This window comes from Nelusetta ayraudi, unplaced genomic scaffold (assembly GCF_046127955.1).
Source record: "Nelusetta ayraudi isolate G7.1 ecotype Tasmania unplaced genomic scaffold, CSIRO-AGI_Nayr_v1 ptg000009l, whole genome shotgun sequence".
In the NCBI taxonomy this organism is placed as follows: domain Eukaryota; kingdom Metazoa; phylum Chordata; class Actinopteri; order Tetraodontiformes; family Monacanthidae; genus Nelusetta; species Nelusetta ayraudi.
The window spans coordinates 411431-428506 of record NW_027466059.1 but is presented as its reverse complement, the minus strand read 5'-3'; the positions used below and the strand labels follow the sequence as shown (position 1 = coordinate 428506).

The following is a 17076-nucleotide window of genomic DNA, read 5'->3' as shown; positions in this document are numbered from 1 at the left end:
CTTCCATTGACCCCTTTGTTTGCTCTGTTTGCATTTCATTACTTTTGGCCATTCAGTTTCTTAAAACAGATTACAGATACATGTCTCGACACTGCAGCGTGGAACAGCTTTGTTTTCAGGCCTTCATATCAAGGTTAGAAAATACGCCAACAGATTTGTTTTTTTATTATTATTCCTGCCTTCTGAAACTAGACAATAATCAAGAGACCTCTTTCCCAGGAAGTTATTTATTTCTAAGAAATGTACAGTGTAGAAAATACTCGATTCCATTTCCAAAATAATTATCTGTCAGTCAGATAACAACTTGTAAACTTCACTTAAAAATAAAGACGTACAGGTCTTTTTTTCCCCCCCAATTTCACAATGCTACTGAGGTAAAAAAAAGACAACTGCTAAAAAAAAAAAAAAAAGACAGCAAAAAAACAAACATAATGGAAAGAGAAAAAACACCACATTTATATTAAAACAAGTCCAAAATGTACAAAAATTCATAAAAGAGCAAATAAATATGATTCACATTTAATCACGTCTAAAATGGGTTTGACTAGTGCAGAGAGATGACAGCAGAGAGAGGGGGAAAGTGAGAGTTGACTTCACACTTATGTTGATCGCACGCACACACAGAGTACAGCATCGAATCACAAACTCAATGACATTTAAAAGGAACAATCATTAGAGAGTATGAGAACACACTACCTCCAATAAGGCCCAATTAGGCCCACTAAATATTCAGACGAGTCACTATTTTAGAGAGAAAAAAATAGCAAGCCATTAAAAGACTCGTCTTGCTGGTTTCTAGCACTTTTCTATTGAATCGTCCCTTTTCAATACATGACTTAGTATGCGTCTGACACCTACCGCTACTGAACTCCCGGACAATGTTGCCAAACTCCATGCGGTCAATTACATGATCCAAGAGAACTGAAGCAGCGTCTCCCCCCAAAAAAACAACAACTTGTTTCAGACAGAGCAAAGACTTCATCTACAAAAAAAAAAAAAACAAAAGAGTCCCATTCAAACCAAAGGAAACACTTTCATCGTCTGGTACGGCATCAGTGGGCCAATTAATCATCTGTTTCTTTAGCGTTAAAAAAAAAACCTGAACATGGTCTTTAACTGATCACATAATGCTGGCAAGAATCGGGCGGAGGAGTAGGAGGAGGAGGAGGAGGAGGAGGAGGAGGAGCAGTTGCTGGACTCAGTAGACGCCACCGACTGGCCAAATGAGGTAGATTTGCGAACAAGTTTGCGCTACAACGGACGAGTGAGAGGAGAAAAAGGAATGTATGTGAATCTGAGAAAATCCCCCTTTCTGATCAACTTGCCTTTACATTATGAGATGAGAGTGTCCTGGAGGAGAGGTGGGACCGAGGAGGAGGCCGGACTAATAAACTCCCTTGCATAAGGAAGGGACGACTTATCACAGATTTCGATTTTTGTTTTCCTCATGTTGCTCCTTCAGAAAGATGCAGAAAAATACCCGTATAACAATTAACCCTGAGGATAGACTTAGTATCGAAGCGGAAGAGTTGGAAGAGTTAGCGCTCGAGATGAGCTGCCGAGCGAGGAGCGGGTCGAAGGCCTAAGGCTACCAGCTGAAAAGCGGGGAGGAAAAAAGAAAGTGTTTGTTCTGTTAATGTGCATGTGCCAGCAAGAGGGACGACGACGGGTCGGGAGGTAAGGGAATATATTCATACATATATGCGTTTGACTAAAAGGATGAAGCTATCCAAGGCCACTGGATGTGATATCTACACAAGATTCCTAGTGCATAATGCAGATAGTAGAATAGGTACTTTTTTTTATTTTATTTTTTATTTTATTTTATTTTATTTTTTGCTGTTGTTGCGCCTCGCCGCTCGTCAAAGACATTCATGAAACGCCGAGAGTTGGAACGTGGGCAGCGACTTGGGTCTTCCTTGCAACGGTTTGCGCTTTCAAAACGCACGTAATCTGACACGCGCGCACGTTTAATTATCTACGCATTCATTCATACATTCACGAAAGGTAACCAAGGCAATGGGTGTTGGGGGCCGGGGCAGTACCTCCAAATTTTATTTTATTCTTTTCACCTGAGTTTTTTGAAGACATATTTGGAAAAGAGAGGAGCAAGGAAATCGGAACGTCTCGTTTTTTTTTGTTTTGTTTTGTTTTTTTTAGTTTTTAGGTTTTTTTTTGGGCTTTGTTGTTCAGCGGCCTTTCTCACACTCTCACCCTGCAGGCTCAGACAGGACAGGACTCTACAGTGTTCCCAGGCTTTCACGGGTCGGTTCACAGGTTTATCGTTCTGCCCATCTGCCGGAGGGTGGGGGTCCAGGTTCCGACGCCAATATTGGGGCAAGGGGGAAACAATCGCCACCAGGTACGGCGTGGTTAAGCAGGTCGGTGAATCCAAAAGTAGCTGACAGGAAGCTGGTGCTGCGTAACTGAAGCCGGGTTCCCAGCAGGTACAGCGGAGACCCTTCCCGGGTTGGGTGACGGTTTCACATTTTGACTTCATCCCTGCGATACCAGCTGCCGGTTTGGATCCTCTCGGTCCAGCGGCTGACGCCGCCACGGAGCCCAAAGAGTTTTTGTCCAGTGTAAGGAGAATCGTCGTGGCACAGAGTGAGCCACTCAGTCAGCCTGTCAGTCCAGTCAACATGTCGTCACATTCATTCCATTAACTCTCTGCTTTTCCCTCACATGTTCTTCTCTATTGATGTGCCCTGAAAAAGAAGTTGAAATCAAGTGGTTAAATTCACGCATTTTGACTAATGTTCAACGTTCATATGATCTATTAATTATCTCCAAGTCCTCCCTTGATGCAGGGTGACTGAATCATAGCACTTCTACTCACTCTGACAAAGTACTTATCGCGCTCCTTATTTACTGCTGGGGCCACCAGGAGCAGCCATCATCTGCTGCCTGCCAGGGAGGAAACAAATCAAGGTTGGTTTTTTTTACATCTCTCAACTTGGGGCATCTGATCCTAACAGACATATTGTCTAACATACTCCCATTGACAACACATTCAATGCGGAATACAACTGCATTTTTGAACTAATCTGTCAGTAAATGTCAGCAGTCTGCGGTGGCATCGTTGGATTATTCGCTTTAATTAACACTCAAACTGAGTGATTCAACAGAGCAGGTATGGGCAAACTGCGGCCTGGGGCCATATGCGGCCCGTTGAGCTTTTTAATCCGGCCCGCTGAACTTCAAGAAATGATATTCATAGTAAGCAAGTCATAAAATAGCTGTATTTCATCCATCTGTTCAGTGTTTTAAGAGTCATTTCAATAAGGAGCTAAACACCGTGGGGCTTCAACGACGCTGATTTTGTGCTTTTGTTCATTTCCAATTGACATTAAAGCTACATGACTGATTATAGGCTCCTCTGTCAAATTCTAGAACACATTATGGCCCACCGGTCAAAGAGTGTTCCCACCTCTGCTACTCTAAGCATGACTTAGTTTTTAATCAGATTGCACATGAAATAAAAGAGGAGCAGAATAGAGATGAGCCATAAACTATATTATAAACTATTACGTGTTGACCGGCAGCCTTAAGTCAATTTCCCGCGAGGGATCAGTAAAGTTGATTTGATTTGATTTGAAGAATATTGTTCAAAATAAATCAAACAAGTGACATTTTTTTACCCAGGGTGTAGAAAGTGTTCTGGCGGAAGGCCTCTCTGCTGCATCATCATGCCCTGGTAGTTCCCGGCCGGCCGCGCTTGCCTGTATGCCGGCATGCGCGTCTGGCCCGGGGAGTAGGGCAGCTGCTGCGGCCGCTGCAGCGCCTCCATCAGGTGCGGGTGAGGCCTCTGCGCCGCGTAGCACGCCGCCGGGTCCGGGTACGGCTGCGCCGGGTACGAGGCTCTGCCGGGGCCCCCGTGGCCGTGCGACAGCATGTGCGGCGGCGGGACGCCGCCCTGCTGCATGCCGGGGTGCACGGCGCGGGGGTCGTACATGTAGCTCGGCATGACGTGCGAGGCGGACACGCCCGCCTGGCGCCGCTGGGTGGCGCCGTGGTGGTGGCGCCCGGCCGCGTTGTGGCTGTCCAGGTCCAGGATCTCCTTGGGGCTCTCGGGCCGCGTCGGGTTCTCTTTCTGGAGCTGCCTGGACGGACTTCCTCCCCTGGGATTCTGCTCGTCGTTGTCGGGACCCCTGTGCTGCGGCGGCGCCGCCTCGGGCACGGGCCGCGGGGTCTGATAGTGGGAGCGGTGCCACTCGTCTGCCGGGTAACTTCCCCTGCCGCTGGGCTGGCCGTGGCCCTGGTGGTGAGGGTAGTAGTGCTGCTGCTGGTGCTGCTGCTGGTGCTGCTGCTGCTGGTACTGATGAGCAGGGTACATGTTGGGGTGTGCCTGGGGGTGCTGCTGCGCCGCCATGTGGTAGGGGTACCCCAGCGCCCCCTGCTGGTGGTAGGCGGGGTGGTGGGTGGGCTGGCCGTGGTAGCCGTGGTGGGCGGACGCCGGCACGGCCCTCGTCATGCCTGCCTGGCCCAGGTGTCGCTGCTGCTCGCTCCCCAGGCCGTACGGGCCCATGGCTCCGTTGGCCGGGCCTTGCGAGTGCGGGGGCACGGCCGGGTTCAGGGCACCTCGCTGGGCCTGCAAGCCCGGGTGGCTTCCGCCGAGCATGGCTGGATGACTGGGGCTGAAGGTCTGCTGCTTGTAGTTGTTCTGGACGGAGTTCTGCGGAGGAGGAGGAGGAGGAGGAGCAGCAGCAGCAGGCTCGCCGGGTCGCTGGTCTCCGTGGTCTCCTGCCGGGTTTGGCAACTGAGGGTTAGGATGACTGGATGTCAAGGAGGAAGAGGAGGAGGAGAGGAGCCCCGGTTGAAGAGACGCAGGCTGGGCAGGGCTGTTTTGTGTCGGGTGCGGTGAGGTCTTCTGGGTGAAATGGTGCGACGCCTGTGCGTTCGTACGCTGCGGAGAGCCGGACTGGGAGGCTCGAGGCGGCTGCCGTTCGCTCTGCCGCTGTCCGTTCTGCGTCTGCGGCCCGTCACTCCCTGGGTTCTCAGGTGCCGCAGTGTTCAGTGTGTTCAGAGATGCAGTGGGGCTCTGTGTGCTTTTCTGCGGACTGTTCTGCGCTCGCCGAGGGTCGCTGGGTGCAGCGGGACTCGCCGGGCGGCTGGCGCTCGCGTCGGGGCGAGACGAGGCAGATGCGGCCCCGGCGTTTGCAGGGGGACGCGTGTCAGATTGTTTCTGGTCATCGCCCTCCTGCTGGAGGCCCTCCGCTGAGCTTGGCACCAGCCCCGACACGGAGGGAGCCTCTTTTGACGAGGCTGACGGGCTGCGCTTCTCCTCTGGTAGCCCGCTCACGTGTCCTGCAGGTCTGAAGACGGGGGGGTGCTCCTGCTCCGTCGAAGCCGCGCTCTTGTGGAGAGTCGCCTCAGCGGGAACGCCGGGACCCATTTTGTTTTCGGATGCCGCGTCTGTGAAAATATAAAAAACGGTGCAAAGGAAGTTGTTATCGCAAGGAAAATGGGACAGGCGGTTCCCATTTAAGATCGTAATGTAAGCACTGAGTACACATGGCCCTGTAGTGTTCTTTAACGGACTGTGCCAAGGCCCATTAACATTTATCCTGTGACTTTAAGTTGACTTCTAATGGGTCACGTTTCAACTTTTTTTGTTGTTGTGTTGTTTAAAAGTAACTTGTTCTAGGTCTACAGGTATACACCATGTAATTTACCAACCAAAAAAAATGTGTAAAAAATGTTCAATTAATTGCAACTAATTTAATTTAATTGATTAAATTCTTACTCGACAATTAATCGATAATCGATTAATTGTTAACATCCCTAACTTGGTTAAAAAAGAAGAATGTCATCCGGCATGAGGCCTAACTCATGATCCGCCATCTCCTTCACATGCTACAAGGTCATGTACACTTTATTTAGCCAGCACCAGGATATAACCGGCGGCATGAATATTCAATCTGCCACATACTGAGAAAAATAATTATAATCAAATTGCAAACAGCCCTTGACGGATGGGCAAGACAGGCTAGGGTGGGGGGAGGGAGAGGGAGGTGTTGTGCTGATTAACAAACCAAGGCGCCTCGGTCTGTGAGAAAATATTCTGTGGAAAAAGGTTAGAATGGTTTTGGGGAGTTTCCTGGTGCACAGCAGAGGGAATGGAAGAGGAAGAGGAAGAGGAAGGTCAGGCCTACCTTTGGGCTGCGTGTCTGTCTGCTGGGACGGCTGGCTGTCTGGCCCATTGTGCCTTGCGGGATGTGGCAGCTGAACCTCCGGGGCCGGGGGATGATGCTGAGAGGGCCGAGCTGGGAGGCTGCCAATTCCTGACGGGGGCCCCGGCTGCTGAAAGTTGACTATGTGCTGGGGAGGGGTGCACGCCGGGGGTCCGGAGGAGGCTGACAGCTGCTGCAGGGCCAGCATCTCGGGGCTTTCCAGCATCGAGACCAAGCGTGTCCTGCCAGCGGAGTCCGTGTTGGGGACGGGGGGACGCTGAGGGGAGCTGACGGCTGCAGACATTTGATACTGGACGTTGGGAGGCGGGTGGGGGTACCCGGCCGCCTCCCCCCACGGTTTGTGTCCGACGGGAGGCGGGACGCCGCCGTAACTGAAATTGCGCTGGTTGGCCATGTTTGGATCTTGCATGCCCATCCCGCCGGGTCTGTCCTGTTGGCTCATGCCAGTCCACATGTTGGAGAGGCCCATGCCGGGGGTCCTCAGGCCATGGTAGTTGTGCTGGGGAGGCCCCTCGGGGCCGCAGTATCGGTTGCCCATGGGGTGCATGTTGTGGCCGTCGGGACGGTGGTGGGAAGGATACATGCTGGCTTCAGGGGGAGGTCCAGGCTGCAGCGCTATGGGTCGGGGTCCCAGAGATGGGCCGTGCATCGGGCCCATGTAAGGGTGCTGTTGGTGGTTCGGATCGGGGCCAACTGGGTACCTGGGGCCCATGTGGTGTCCTTCAACCATGCGGTGCTTTGGGTAAAACAAAGCAAAAAGGGAAAAAAAGCCATGAACAGTCCATTTTGAATTGAATTGAATTGAATAAACTTTATCGATCCCCAAAGGGGAGAATTTGTGGTGTCACAGCATCAACTACTATAGCTGCGTTTCCCTTACAGTTGTTTCGCAAACTAACAGCTATGGTGTATGGTAAAATCTCGTCTTACTAGAATTACGTTTGCTTTTGTTTGTTTGTTTATTTATAGTTGTTTGCTGTCAAGAATGGTTGTTAGATTTTTCTCTTCGATTACTCGTAAAAAAATATTCTGTCTCCTCCTACGTCCAAACATAACGCGCCATTTTCACTTGAAGTGAACTGGTCACGTGACCCCAGTACGTCACGTCCGGTGAAGTGTAAATGCGAAAAAAGTGTTTTCATGACACTTATACCTCTCTCTCTATATATATATATATACACACACGTCTGAAAAACCACCTCATGAGAGCGTCAAAACCTTTTAGCGATGATATTTGAGGGTTCAGGTGTTTCCATGACCAGTTTTTTTATTGCGATATTTAGGTTTTGCGCAATTCTAGGGGTAATGGGAATGCAGCAGCAACAAAAAGAAACAAAGTTTAAGTGGAGAACTTCTATAACAACAATAAGCAATGTGAAGAGCTTCCACAGTAACGTCATGACCAGTTCAAATTACCTGCATGGGATAGTTGGGCGGCATGCCTGGGTGCCTGGGAACATGACCTGGGTAGCCAAAGCGGGGGTCCATGGCCATTCTCTGGCCATACATGTGTGGACTGTTGGGATCTACCGGTCCACGGAACTTTAGAGAGAACAAAGACAATTCACTTTTAGTGCTTTATCCCTACATTTTGGACAGAAATAACAGAAACACAGTAAAAAAAAAAATAGCAAAGATCCTGCAGTTGAACCTATCCTGCACCCGTACCTGTTGCCCTGGGTGATACATGCCCCTCAGACCTCCTCCATGGGGATGGTGCTGGTTCGGAGGCAGACCTTGGGGATGATGAGGTCCGTTGGTCCAGTGAGGGCGCATCGGCGGTCGCGTTGGTTTGCTGTACTCGTCCTCGGAGTGCGCGCTGCCCGCGTCTCCCCTGGAGCTCCGCTTGCGCTGGACCTGGTCGGTGGCTCTGATCAGACTTTCAGGCCCCACGTTTTTGCTGCCGCGAGTCCGTTTCTTCTCCTTGCGCTCCTTTTCTTCCTTGCTGACGTGGAAGTCCTCGTCAGTGTCCCCGTCCTCGGATGGTAAGTGTTTCAGCAAGGCCCGATTGAAACACCGCTCCAGAGACTCCGCCATGATGGTGTATTCTGGAAACGCAAAAGGTCACGAACAATTACGCCGTGTTCACGCCGGACGCGGACGTGCCCACGAAAATCCGCAGCCCCGACTGTTTACCCCAGACATGCAGTTCTCCGCAACGGTCGACTAGCGCTTCTGCTCAGCTGTTGTTTACTCCCATTCCGACAACTTCCTCTACTTCTCCACTCCCGAGATCAATTTCACATCGTCCATCCTGACTTGACAACAACTCATCTCTGCCTCTCTCTCGCTCTTTCCCCGTTTGTGTGTTTAGACACCCAAAAACCCAACCCCCCAACCTGTGGACAGCCCACTCCGTTGCTCTCTTTCGTGTGTGTGTGTGTTTGTATGTTTGTTTGTTGTTTGTTTTCATTTCTCTCGCACTCTGATACTAGATACTGACAAATATAACGTACACAAATATGATCGCATTTGTCAATCGCTGTATTGTATTTTGAAAATTAACCACATTTTTTTCGTGTTTCTTCGCGTGACTTCCTGTCCAGCTTGACGTGGATTGCTCGCGGCTCACGCACAAAATAGACTAGACGCCGGAAACCGGGGTTAGGGTGAGATGCGCGTTGCTTCGTGTCTGGTGTGAATGACATCATCGGTTACCAAAGGCGCCGAAAGGAAGAGGGCTCCGGACGCTTAACGGCTAAAGACGTATCAAACTGAAATGTGATGATGGCGCATATTAATGACATGATCATATACATGCATGGTACAAACTGAAAAACAGCAACCAGGCTTCTACTAGGGGCTCATATCCTTCTCTTCCACATTGAAAAGTAAATAAAACATCGATGGAGGAAAATAAAAGATTGTTTGCCTCCATCACCAAGAACTGGTTTATTTCGTTCTTCCAGGTGCGTAACCAACCTGCCTCAGTGAGTGCAAGCTGTTTAAAGTGTAAACAAAGTTCAAGCTGGTGTAAATGAGGGTGTCAGATGTGGGTCATTTTAAAAGAAGTGGGAAAAAAACAAGACGGGAGAAAACAACTCTGAATTGGGAAACATGACGTGCAGTACATGGCATTGTTGCCGTGATGGATTCCCTTCCCTTTCAAGGGCGCAACCCCGCGCGGGCACGCCGTCCACTCATTCCTTTATAGTCCAGCCAATATGGATGTCTTGCGCCATTAAGACACACACTAGCCTCAGCTGGATGACCAGGTCACAGGGTGTTGGATGACCCCTGCTTCTCCGAGCCCTCCCCCCTCCTCCTCCTGCCAGCTCTACCGTGGGCCTCCTTCCCGACCCCCCACCATCCCAGGAGAGTGCTCCGCTGAATGGATGGCTCCAGACAGGGGGCTTAGGGGCTGGAATGTTTCTCTGGCACTGCAGGGCTCACATCCCCCTGAGCACTGGAGAACAGCTCAATCACTCCTCATTAATCACTGTCAAGGCTGCCCCGGCCCCGGCCCCAACAACCACCTAGACCCGCCCCCTTTCTTTGAGCCGCTCTCCCTCGCGCAGCCTTCGCAACCAATGCACATGCGTCTTTCAAACGCACGGATTGTGGCTGAAATGTATATAGGAGCACGCGTTTGACGGCACGGTCAACTCCCCTGTATTCACTTACCGCTGTCTTCGCCGTTGTACTCGGAGCAGTTTTCAAGCATGAGCTTCACGTCAGCCACAAACTCTTCCTTGGCAATGTACTCCCCATCGGTGAGCTTCTTTTCAATCGTGGACAGGTCCATCGGAGTCTGAAAAGCCCGGAGAACAGAGTGAGAAAACCCTTCGGTTACCCTCGGTGTTCACGGCTCGCAGGCAGTATCTGGTTACATTCCAACTTTGATCGTCTTGTCTTTACTACCTTGATAATCTCATGGTAGTTGGGCGCGTACGATTCATCCACAGGTTCCAGGAAAGGCCAGGCATCTTTATGGGCTTTTAAGACCTCAAGCACTGAAAGCAAAGAGATGCAGCACAGACGCAAGTTCAAATAGTCATAAAAAAAAAAAAGCAACTTGCAGACATCAATAGATGCTCACTAAGCCTACCTTTGTACAGAGCGGTGTAGTCGTCATCGAGCTCGTAGCTGAAAATGTCAAAGACACATCATAAGAGACGAACAACGCTTTCCCGGGTATAAAGTGGATCCTTCAGATGTTGGAGCGCTTCTTACAATTCTTTGTTCCTGCGTTTTCTCTGAACGGGGGAAGACGGCTCCAGGTTCAGGAGTTCGGGTGGCAGGTCCTTCCCTTGAGACAGCAGCCAGGCCTTCTCCTCCCGCATCTTCCGCCGCTTGGCTCGCTCTGAGAGGGGAGGAGGCCCACGGCGGGTGATTAGTGAAAACCAACTACACCCAACAACAAAAAAAGCTTCGTTCACACTGCCAGCCGAAATCCGTTTTTCAGCCAATCCAAATTGAAACCGGGTGTCTCTTTTGAAGTCTGAACAGTCACAAATCACATGAAATCCAATTGGTTTTGACTGTCCATGACGTCACTCTACGCGTCGCAATACCTAATGCGACGTAATGGAGACGCCGTTGCTACAGCAACCTGTCAGATGGGTCAATAACGTGGACCAGTCTGAACAGAGCCACATCCCATTTGGACACTTGCTAAAACCCAGTGTGGGCAGTCAGCCCTAAAAATTTCGAGAAGATTCGAGAAGGAATCCGATTTGAATCAGAGTCGCCTGCAGTGTGAACGCAGCCAAATACACAAAGTACGCCACAAATGTTGTTTGTTTGGTGGCTACAGTTTACAATCAGCCTCGCTGCCCGCTGAGGCTCGTCAGGGGAAGGACATGCGTCCTCAGAGACAGCAACAGTTCAGATGAGCAAAGAGAGAAGGAAACATTAGTCATCTTTTTTCTTTTTTTTCTTAAAGCCAGTTGATCAAAAGAGCAGAGCGGAGTGGAGCGGAGCGGAGAAAGTATGGATATATCGCCGCTTCATCTTTGAACATGAGAGGCCTGCTCGCCCTCCTGCCGCGTGGATTAAAGAGATTCGAGGGAGGATCCCACATATGCAATGCACACAGAGCGCAAGCCCGGGCCTGCTGTTCATCTATAATACATTAATGAGGCTCCTCCACTGAAGCACAATCAGCAGTTCATTAACCCTTGACAGATGACATCAGAGGAGGGGGGTGGCGGTAGAAAAAGAGAAGCGATCCTGTGATTAAAAGGCCCTGAACATTCCCCCTCACAGCCTGCGTGCACTATACATAAATCACAAGGCTTCCAGTGCCGCTGCCCCGCTGTAGATTTCCGAGCCTTTGGAGGGAATATAAAAAAAAAAAAAACGCGGCAATGGAGGTGTGGACGCATGAGCGCGTGAGTGCTTTTCACAATCTGACCTCGATGAAAGCAAGTAGAAAAAAAAGCAGAAGGGCCCCCGAATCCTGTTGTCAATAGTGGGGAAGGATTTCTATAGTACGGAAGCGTTCCAAGCATTCACTTGGGGGAAAAAAAGCCCTGTTTTCTTTTTTTCATGTTAATTTTTTCAGGCTTGTTTTTCAGTTTTTTTTTTTTTTTTAATGAATTATCGTGATACTTCAAAATTCCTGAGAAAACCGTCAACCTGCAAGAGACTCCTGATCGTCTCTTGGGTCACCACGTGGCCAGCTCGAGGAGATCTGAATGAGCTTTGATTCGGAACAACCGCAAAGTCCTCAGGTGCCTGCATAAAGTCAACAAACTAATGGCAATACCGTCTATGTGACTTAAAGACGGTACCATCTCCCAGTGCCTTAAACCCAGGTCAAAGTAAAACTTGATTAAACTAAACAAGCGCGCCATGTTTGCTTCCATTAAATCCAGCTCTCCATCGAGGAATGGATGCGATTGTTAATTAACGGTGGGGGGAAAGATTAGTCCGAAAAACAGAAAATTATTCTGAAAAAACCACTGCGGAAAAAAAACCCTCAGAACTCTCACTCAGAAAATCAGAAAGAAATTACACCGAAAAACAGAGCTTTTGTTTCCTAAGTGAATGCAATACGCTTCGTACTGAAGCACTCACTATGTTTGTGGATTAAAACAAGACATGAAATGGGATGCAATCCACAAACATCCTCGTATTTCCACGCGCTCCCTCTACCCCCTCTCGGCCATCCATCTTACCTTCCACAGCTCTGATCCTCTCCATCTTCTCTCTCTGTTGCTCCTCCTGCAGAAGCCTCTCCTCCTCTCGCCGCTGCTCGGCCAGGAGCGCCTGCCTGTCCAGCTCTTCGTCTCTTCTCCTTCCCTCCTCCGACATCCCCTTATGATGATCCTGAGCGCGCACACACACACACGGGCACATTGGTCTCAGGCGGACCGCCGAACACACAAAAGCCGACACTGAATATCATCTCCACGGCGAGGGAATAAATCCTGGTTGAACTGCAGGTGGCTGCAGATGTTACTTGATTAAAAAACGCGACGCAGTGGATTTTGTCTGCGATGTAATTGAAGACACAAGCAGAGACAGAGAGAGACGCACCTCCTTCTTTGGGTAAATGTATTTTTCAGAGGAGCGTTGCGATGTGGGGACGGGAGCCGGAGCCAGTAGCTTCTGTTTCTGCTCTCGCTCCTGTGGAGAGAGGAAAACAAAAAAAGAAAAATCTTTAATTAAAAGGTAATACTTGGCCAAACCTCTGTTGGAATCTAAATTGGCACGCGGCCTTTTCAAAGCAATAATTAAATGCGCCTAAATTGTTCTCACATTGATGTATAACCATTTCAACTTTACATCTGTTGTTTTCCAATGACTGAGTGGACGGACAATGACGGATCACTCAGCGAGCCTTCGCCAACGGCAAGACAGGGAGGCATACGCAGGCCAATAATGTGGCAGTGCCTGAGGAGCTGCGGCGGACCAGTGAGTATTAAGAGGTGAAAGACTCTCCTCCCCCGCCATCCCCTGAAGTCATCCCTTCTTCTTCTCCTCCGCTGCCTGTGTTCCCCACCTTTGCCTGGGGGAGGTGAGAGGCCTCTTCCACAAGCCCGCTAATACGATGATTAACCCTGTAGAGGCGAAGCCGCTCGATCGCAAAAATGCGTGCGTATCCTCCCGATTGCTCCACTTCTGACCACGTTGTGTCGTTCAACAGGCTCCACAACTTGCTTTAAAAAAAAGCATCTGTGGCTCAAGCGCAGCGCACGAGGCAGCGGGCGGAGCCGAGCGGCCAAGAGAGCGCTCAGCAGATCCCTTAAAAGCCTGTCTATATCGGGGATTGGCCTCCAAAGCACATGTCAGGGTTTATTAGGGGACTTGGACTGTGAATAACTGTCAGGCCGGCGCAGGCAACAGCACCGAGGTGTCAACGTCAGGCTTCTGGCCATCCATAAAACAACAATGGGAGGCCTGGAAATGCATTAGCTGCTATGTAAGGCCTGTGTGTGTGTGTGTGTGAGTGTGTGAGAGAGAGAGAGAGAGAGAGAGAGACCAATCAATAAAAGAAGAAATTACTCATCCGTCCACACTCCATCCCTGCACTGTCTCACTGCGAAGGAAGGGCACAAACTTGAGGCCCCAAGAACCCCCACCCCCCACCCCCACCCCCACCACCACCACCTCCTTTATCACCGATCTGCAACCCCCTTTCATGCACCATGCGCACGATAGAGTGCCTCCGGTGTCACCACTTAAGAGAGGTCGAGAGAATCCCGGAGCACAGAGGCGCTGTCGTTCGAGAGGCTCCATCCTGCCTCAAGGTGAGCCAGTCCTGCCTCCCTCCCCCAACCCCACCCCCCACGGAATGGCCAGTGACAGCAGCTGAAGACACAACGAGGGAGGGGAGGGGCGGCTGGGACAAGCGGGCGACACACCGGTGTCATATGAGCCGCGACGGGGACGTCGCAGCGCCGTCCCGTCAACCCGGATGATTTGGTTTCTCCGCGCATGCATGGACCAACATTTCACGCTCACGCGGTCACATGGCAGCGATGCGTCATTAAGCAACGTTCATTAACGGAGAGCCTGGGAGAAAGCCAGGAAAAAAAGGTTGTCTTGTGTGTGTAACGCAATCAGAAATGTAGGGAAGAGGATTAGGGCCACAAGAAGAGAAAAAACTATTACAGGAAAGAGATTTTTAAAGTTTTCATTTTGAGTTGAAATTTCGTGAAAAAAGTCGACGTAAAAAAGACGAAATTTTGTGAATAAAGTCGAGATTTTATTCACGAAATGTTGTCTTTTTTACGTTAACTTTGTTTTTGAAATTTCAACTTTAATCTCGAAATTTCAACTTTATTCTCAAATTGGAAACTTGGAAGAAAAAATAATAATAAAAAAAGAGTTTTGTGTTCTTGTGGCCCTAATCCTCTTTCGTAGAAATGCACTACAGAAAATATTTAACAAAATAGATGTGATAAATTTTAAAGAGCATGCTATTACAAAAACAAAAGTATTCTGTTGTGGTCACCGTCAGTATTTTCCTTTCCCGCCTTTACTAACTTTTGCAGCCAGTACCAGACTAATGAGCCTGAAGAGGTTGCAAATAAAATTCTATAAACGGCCGTCGTTGAAAACCACAACCGTTTAATCTGCCTACTATGATGCGTACTGAAGAACGTCTGCTCCCACTTGCAGTGTCATAACAAAGAAATAGTTGAGGGCTAAACAAGGATATAGTATGAATTAGGTTCACCTGGCAGTTACTGCTCGGTTGAATCATCAAATCACCCTAACGGCACAAAACAATAGCGGTAAGACCGACAGCAGAACAGCTTCACTCAAATTTAGTGCAACTTCCTTGTGGCTTCGCCCACTTCTCACATGTGCCAGCCATGTTACAAAGCCGTGATCCTTCCAAACGGGACATTGTTAAAAAGGGAAATTAAAACACTTTCAAACCAGTCCACATTCTTTGCCATGACACATGAGCACCCAAAGAGTTGCAAACCTTTGTTTGGACTATAATGAATATTGACTGAAATGTAACAAAGCCACCACAAAAACATGAGTCATATGTAAAAAAGTATCTGTGGAAGTCCTACTTTTCATACGGGATACCACAAATACATTATGTCTTCAAAATCGATGTAAGGACACAATTTGCTGCGGCAGGGGAGTGCGGAAATGTGATGCAACAACAATTCACATACAGGACATTTATCCCCTGCTGTGTTTCACCACAGTTTGAATTTCAGCCAAAAAAAATACATTAGAAAATAGAAATATTCATTTCATTGAAAAGAAATTTATTTTTATATTTTTTACTTACTAGTTTGTTGTTTTTCTTAAATGCAGATGAACAGTTTGCAAGCGGCGACTGATTCCTAACCTCACTTAGAATAAAGACAATGAAGGTCTGAGTAAGACGTTTCACATAAGCAGCAGTGGAAAGAACCATCACCACCTCAGCATCTCTCATCTCTATGGAATATAATCATCAGCACTAATCTAGTCAATGACTGCTCAGTTAATTCCACTGCAAACTATACGTTTGAGAGAAACTTGAGTGGGGAGTGCCGTGTCTGTGTGTGTGTGTGTGTGGGTCGCTCTGACTCAAACGGTTGCTACAAGCACGATCGCTTCCACTCCTCCTTCAGGTGCTCGGCTCACATTCCAACGGACTAATGCTTGGCTCATCCCGACGCAGCCAGGCAGAGAACCTCCACCTCCGTTCTGACAAACCAGCCCAGGAGTCACGGCTCCCTGCGGTCGCACTCCAGTTTGCACAACGAAGGGGGGCAAGCACGGGCTAGTGGATGCGGACGTGCGGTGCGTGCCTCTTGCTCAGCGTGAGTGTTGAGAGAAGGGGGCCGGGGCAAACTCAAGAGTGAGGAATCGGCTCACGGCTAATTGTGTACGAACACCGACGCTCCTATAATGCTGCTCCCAGAAACAAGGACAGTCAGTGGGCTGTAAACAATGGGCTAAATGTGTTGGAGATGCGTGGATATCTAGAAGAATAACAAAACTACGTGGAAAATTTGAATGTGGGTACATTGCAGGACTTTTTACATGTCATTAATACATTAAAATGAGATCATTTTAATTATAGACAATCTATAATTAATACGTATGTTGTTAGCCTAATAGCATAGCCGCCTAAGTCATATTTGAACGTTTTCAGAAAACAAGAAAAAACACATTTTTTAGCAAGCACAATGATATTCACAAGTTGGCGAAAAAATGACTGAGGCAATTATGCTAAGTCAAGTCATTTGGATCGGTATATCACACACACTGGCTTAATGCTTTTTTGGTTTTTTTTCAATGGTTATTTTTAACTGACACTCTGCATTATTAACCCCACTGCCACAGAGTATGAGGGCAGTCGCTCCCTTCTCCACTCTCCACTCTCCAGCCTCTGACCTTGTGCTCAATCATGCTGCTGATCTCGGGCAGGAAGTTCTGGCTGATGATGCGGTAGAGATGGCGGTCCTGCGGGGAGCTTTTGTCCTTGATGCTCTCCGCCAGACTGACCCACTGCTCCTCCGTGTCGCACACCAGGGACCACGCTCCTCGCTCAGCCCCTGGCGGAGGCGAGGAGGAGGAGGCGCTGGAGAGGCTCGAATCTGAGCGGAAAAAGACGGGGAAAAAATGGGCAAATCTTGTAGTAGAGATGAAAAACAGCTTGAATATCTCAACAGAGCTCTCGTGAAATGTGCTTCTATAAAAAAAAAAAATCTCTTCACCTGTACTCAGAGTTCCATCATCCAGTCCATTTTCCGTCTTCCCCTCTCCCGTTTCACTCTCCACCTCACTGTTTAGTACAACACATTTGAAATAGATGAACGCTCACACTTGAAATAATGGTGAACAGCAGGGGATGAATTAAATGTTTTAGACACTGGCTTTCCTGCACGACACAATGTCTGTCCATGACCGGAGTCGTACACCGAACTGGTAATTATCTCCAGTTTCATTTGACTCAAAGCCTCATCAAAGCAAC

The 17076-nt window shown here is 48.9% G+C and overlaps 1 protein-coding gene across 1 annotated transcript in view; it reads right to left on the bottom strand.

Annotated features, from left to right (window-relative positions):
• Positions 1 to 209: 209 nt before the first annotated feature.
• The window catches only part of cecr2 (CECR2 histone acetyl-lysine reader), a 34715-nt gene continuing 17848 nt past the window's right edge, over positions 210 to 17076 (bottom strand). The window contains exons 6-19 of the mRNA XM_076019184.1: positions 16820 to 16887; positions 16497 to 16699; positions 12678 to 12767; positions 12317 to 12467; positions 10368 to 10497; positions 10243 to 10280; positions 10056 to 10147; positions 9819 to 9945; positions 7863 to 8242; positions 7611 to 7736; positions 6156 to 6930; positions 3642 to 5415; positions 2840 to 2907; positions 210 to 2708 (exon numbers count right to left, since the gene is read on the bottom strand). Of these exons, the coding sequence (XP_075875299.1) occupies positions 2865 to 2907; positions 3642 to 5415; positions 6156 to 6930; positions 7611 to 7736; positions 7863 to 8242; positions 9819 to 9945; positions 10056 to 10147; positions 10243 to 10280; positions 10368 to 10497; positions 12317 to 12467; positions 12678 to 12767; positions 16497 to 16699; positions 16820 to 16887 (3997 nt within the window). The 3' untranslated portion in view covers positions 210 to 2708; positions 2840 to 2864. The remainder of the gene's footprint in view (positions 2709 to 2839; positions 2908 to 3641; positions 5416 to 6155; positions 6931 to 7610; positions 7737 to 7862; positions 8243 to 9818; positions 9946 to 10055; positions 10148 to 10242; positions 10281 to 10367; positions 10498 to 12316; positions 12468 to 12677; positions 12768 to 16496; positions 16700 to 16819; positions 16888 to 17076) is intronic.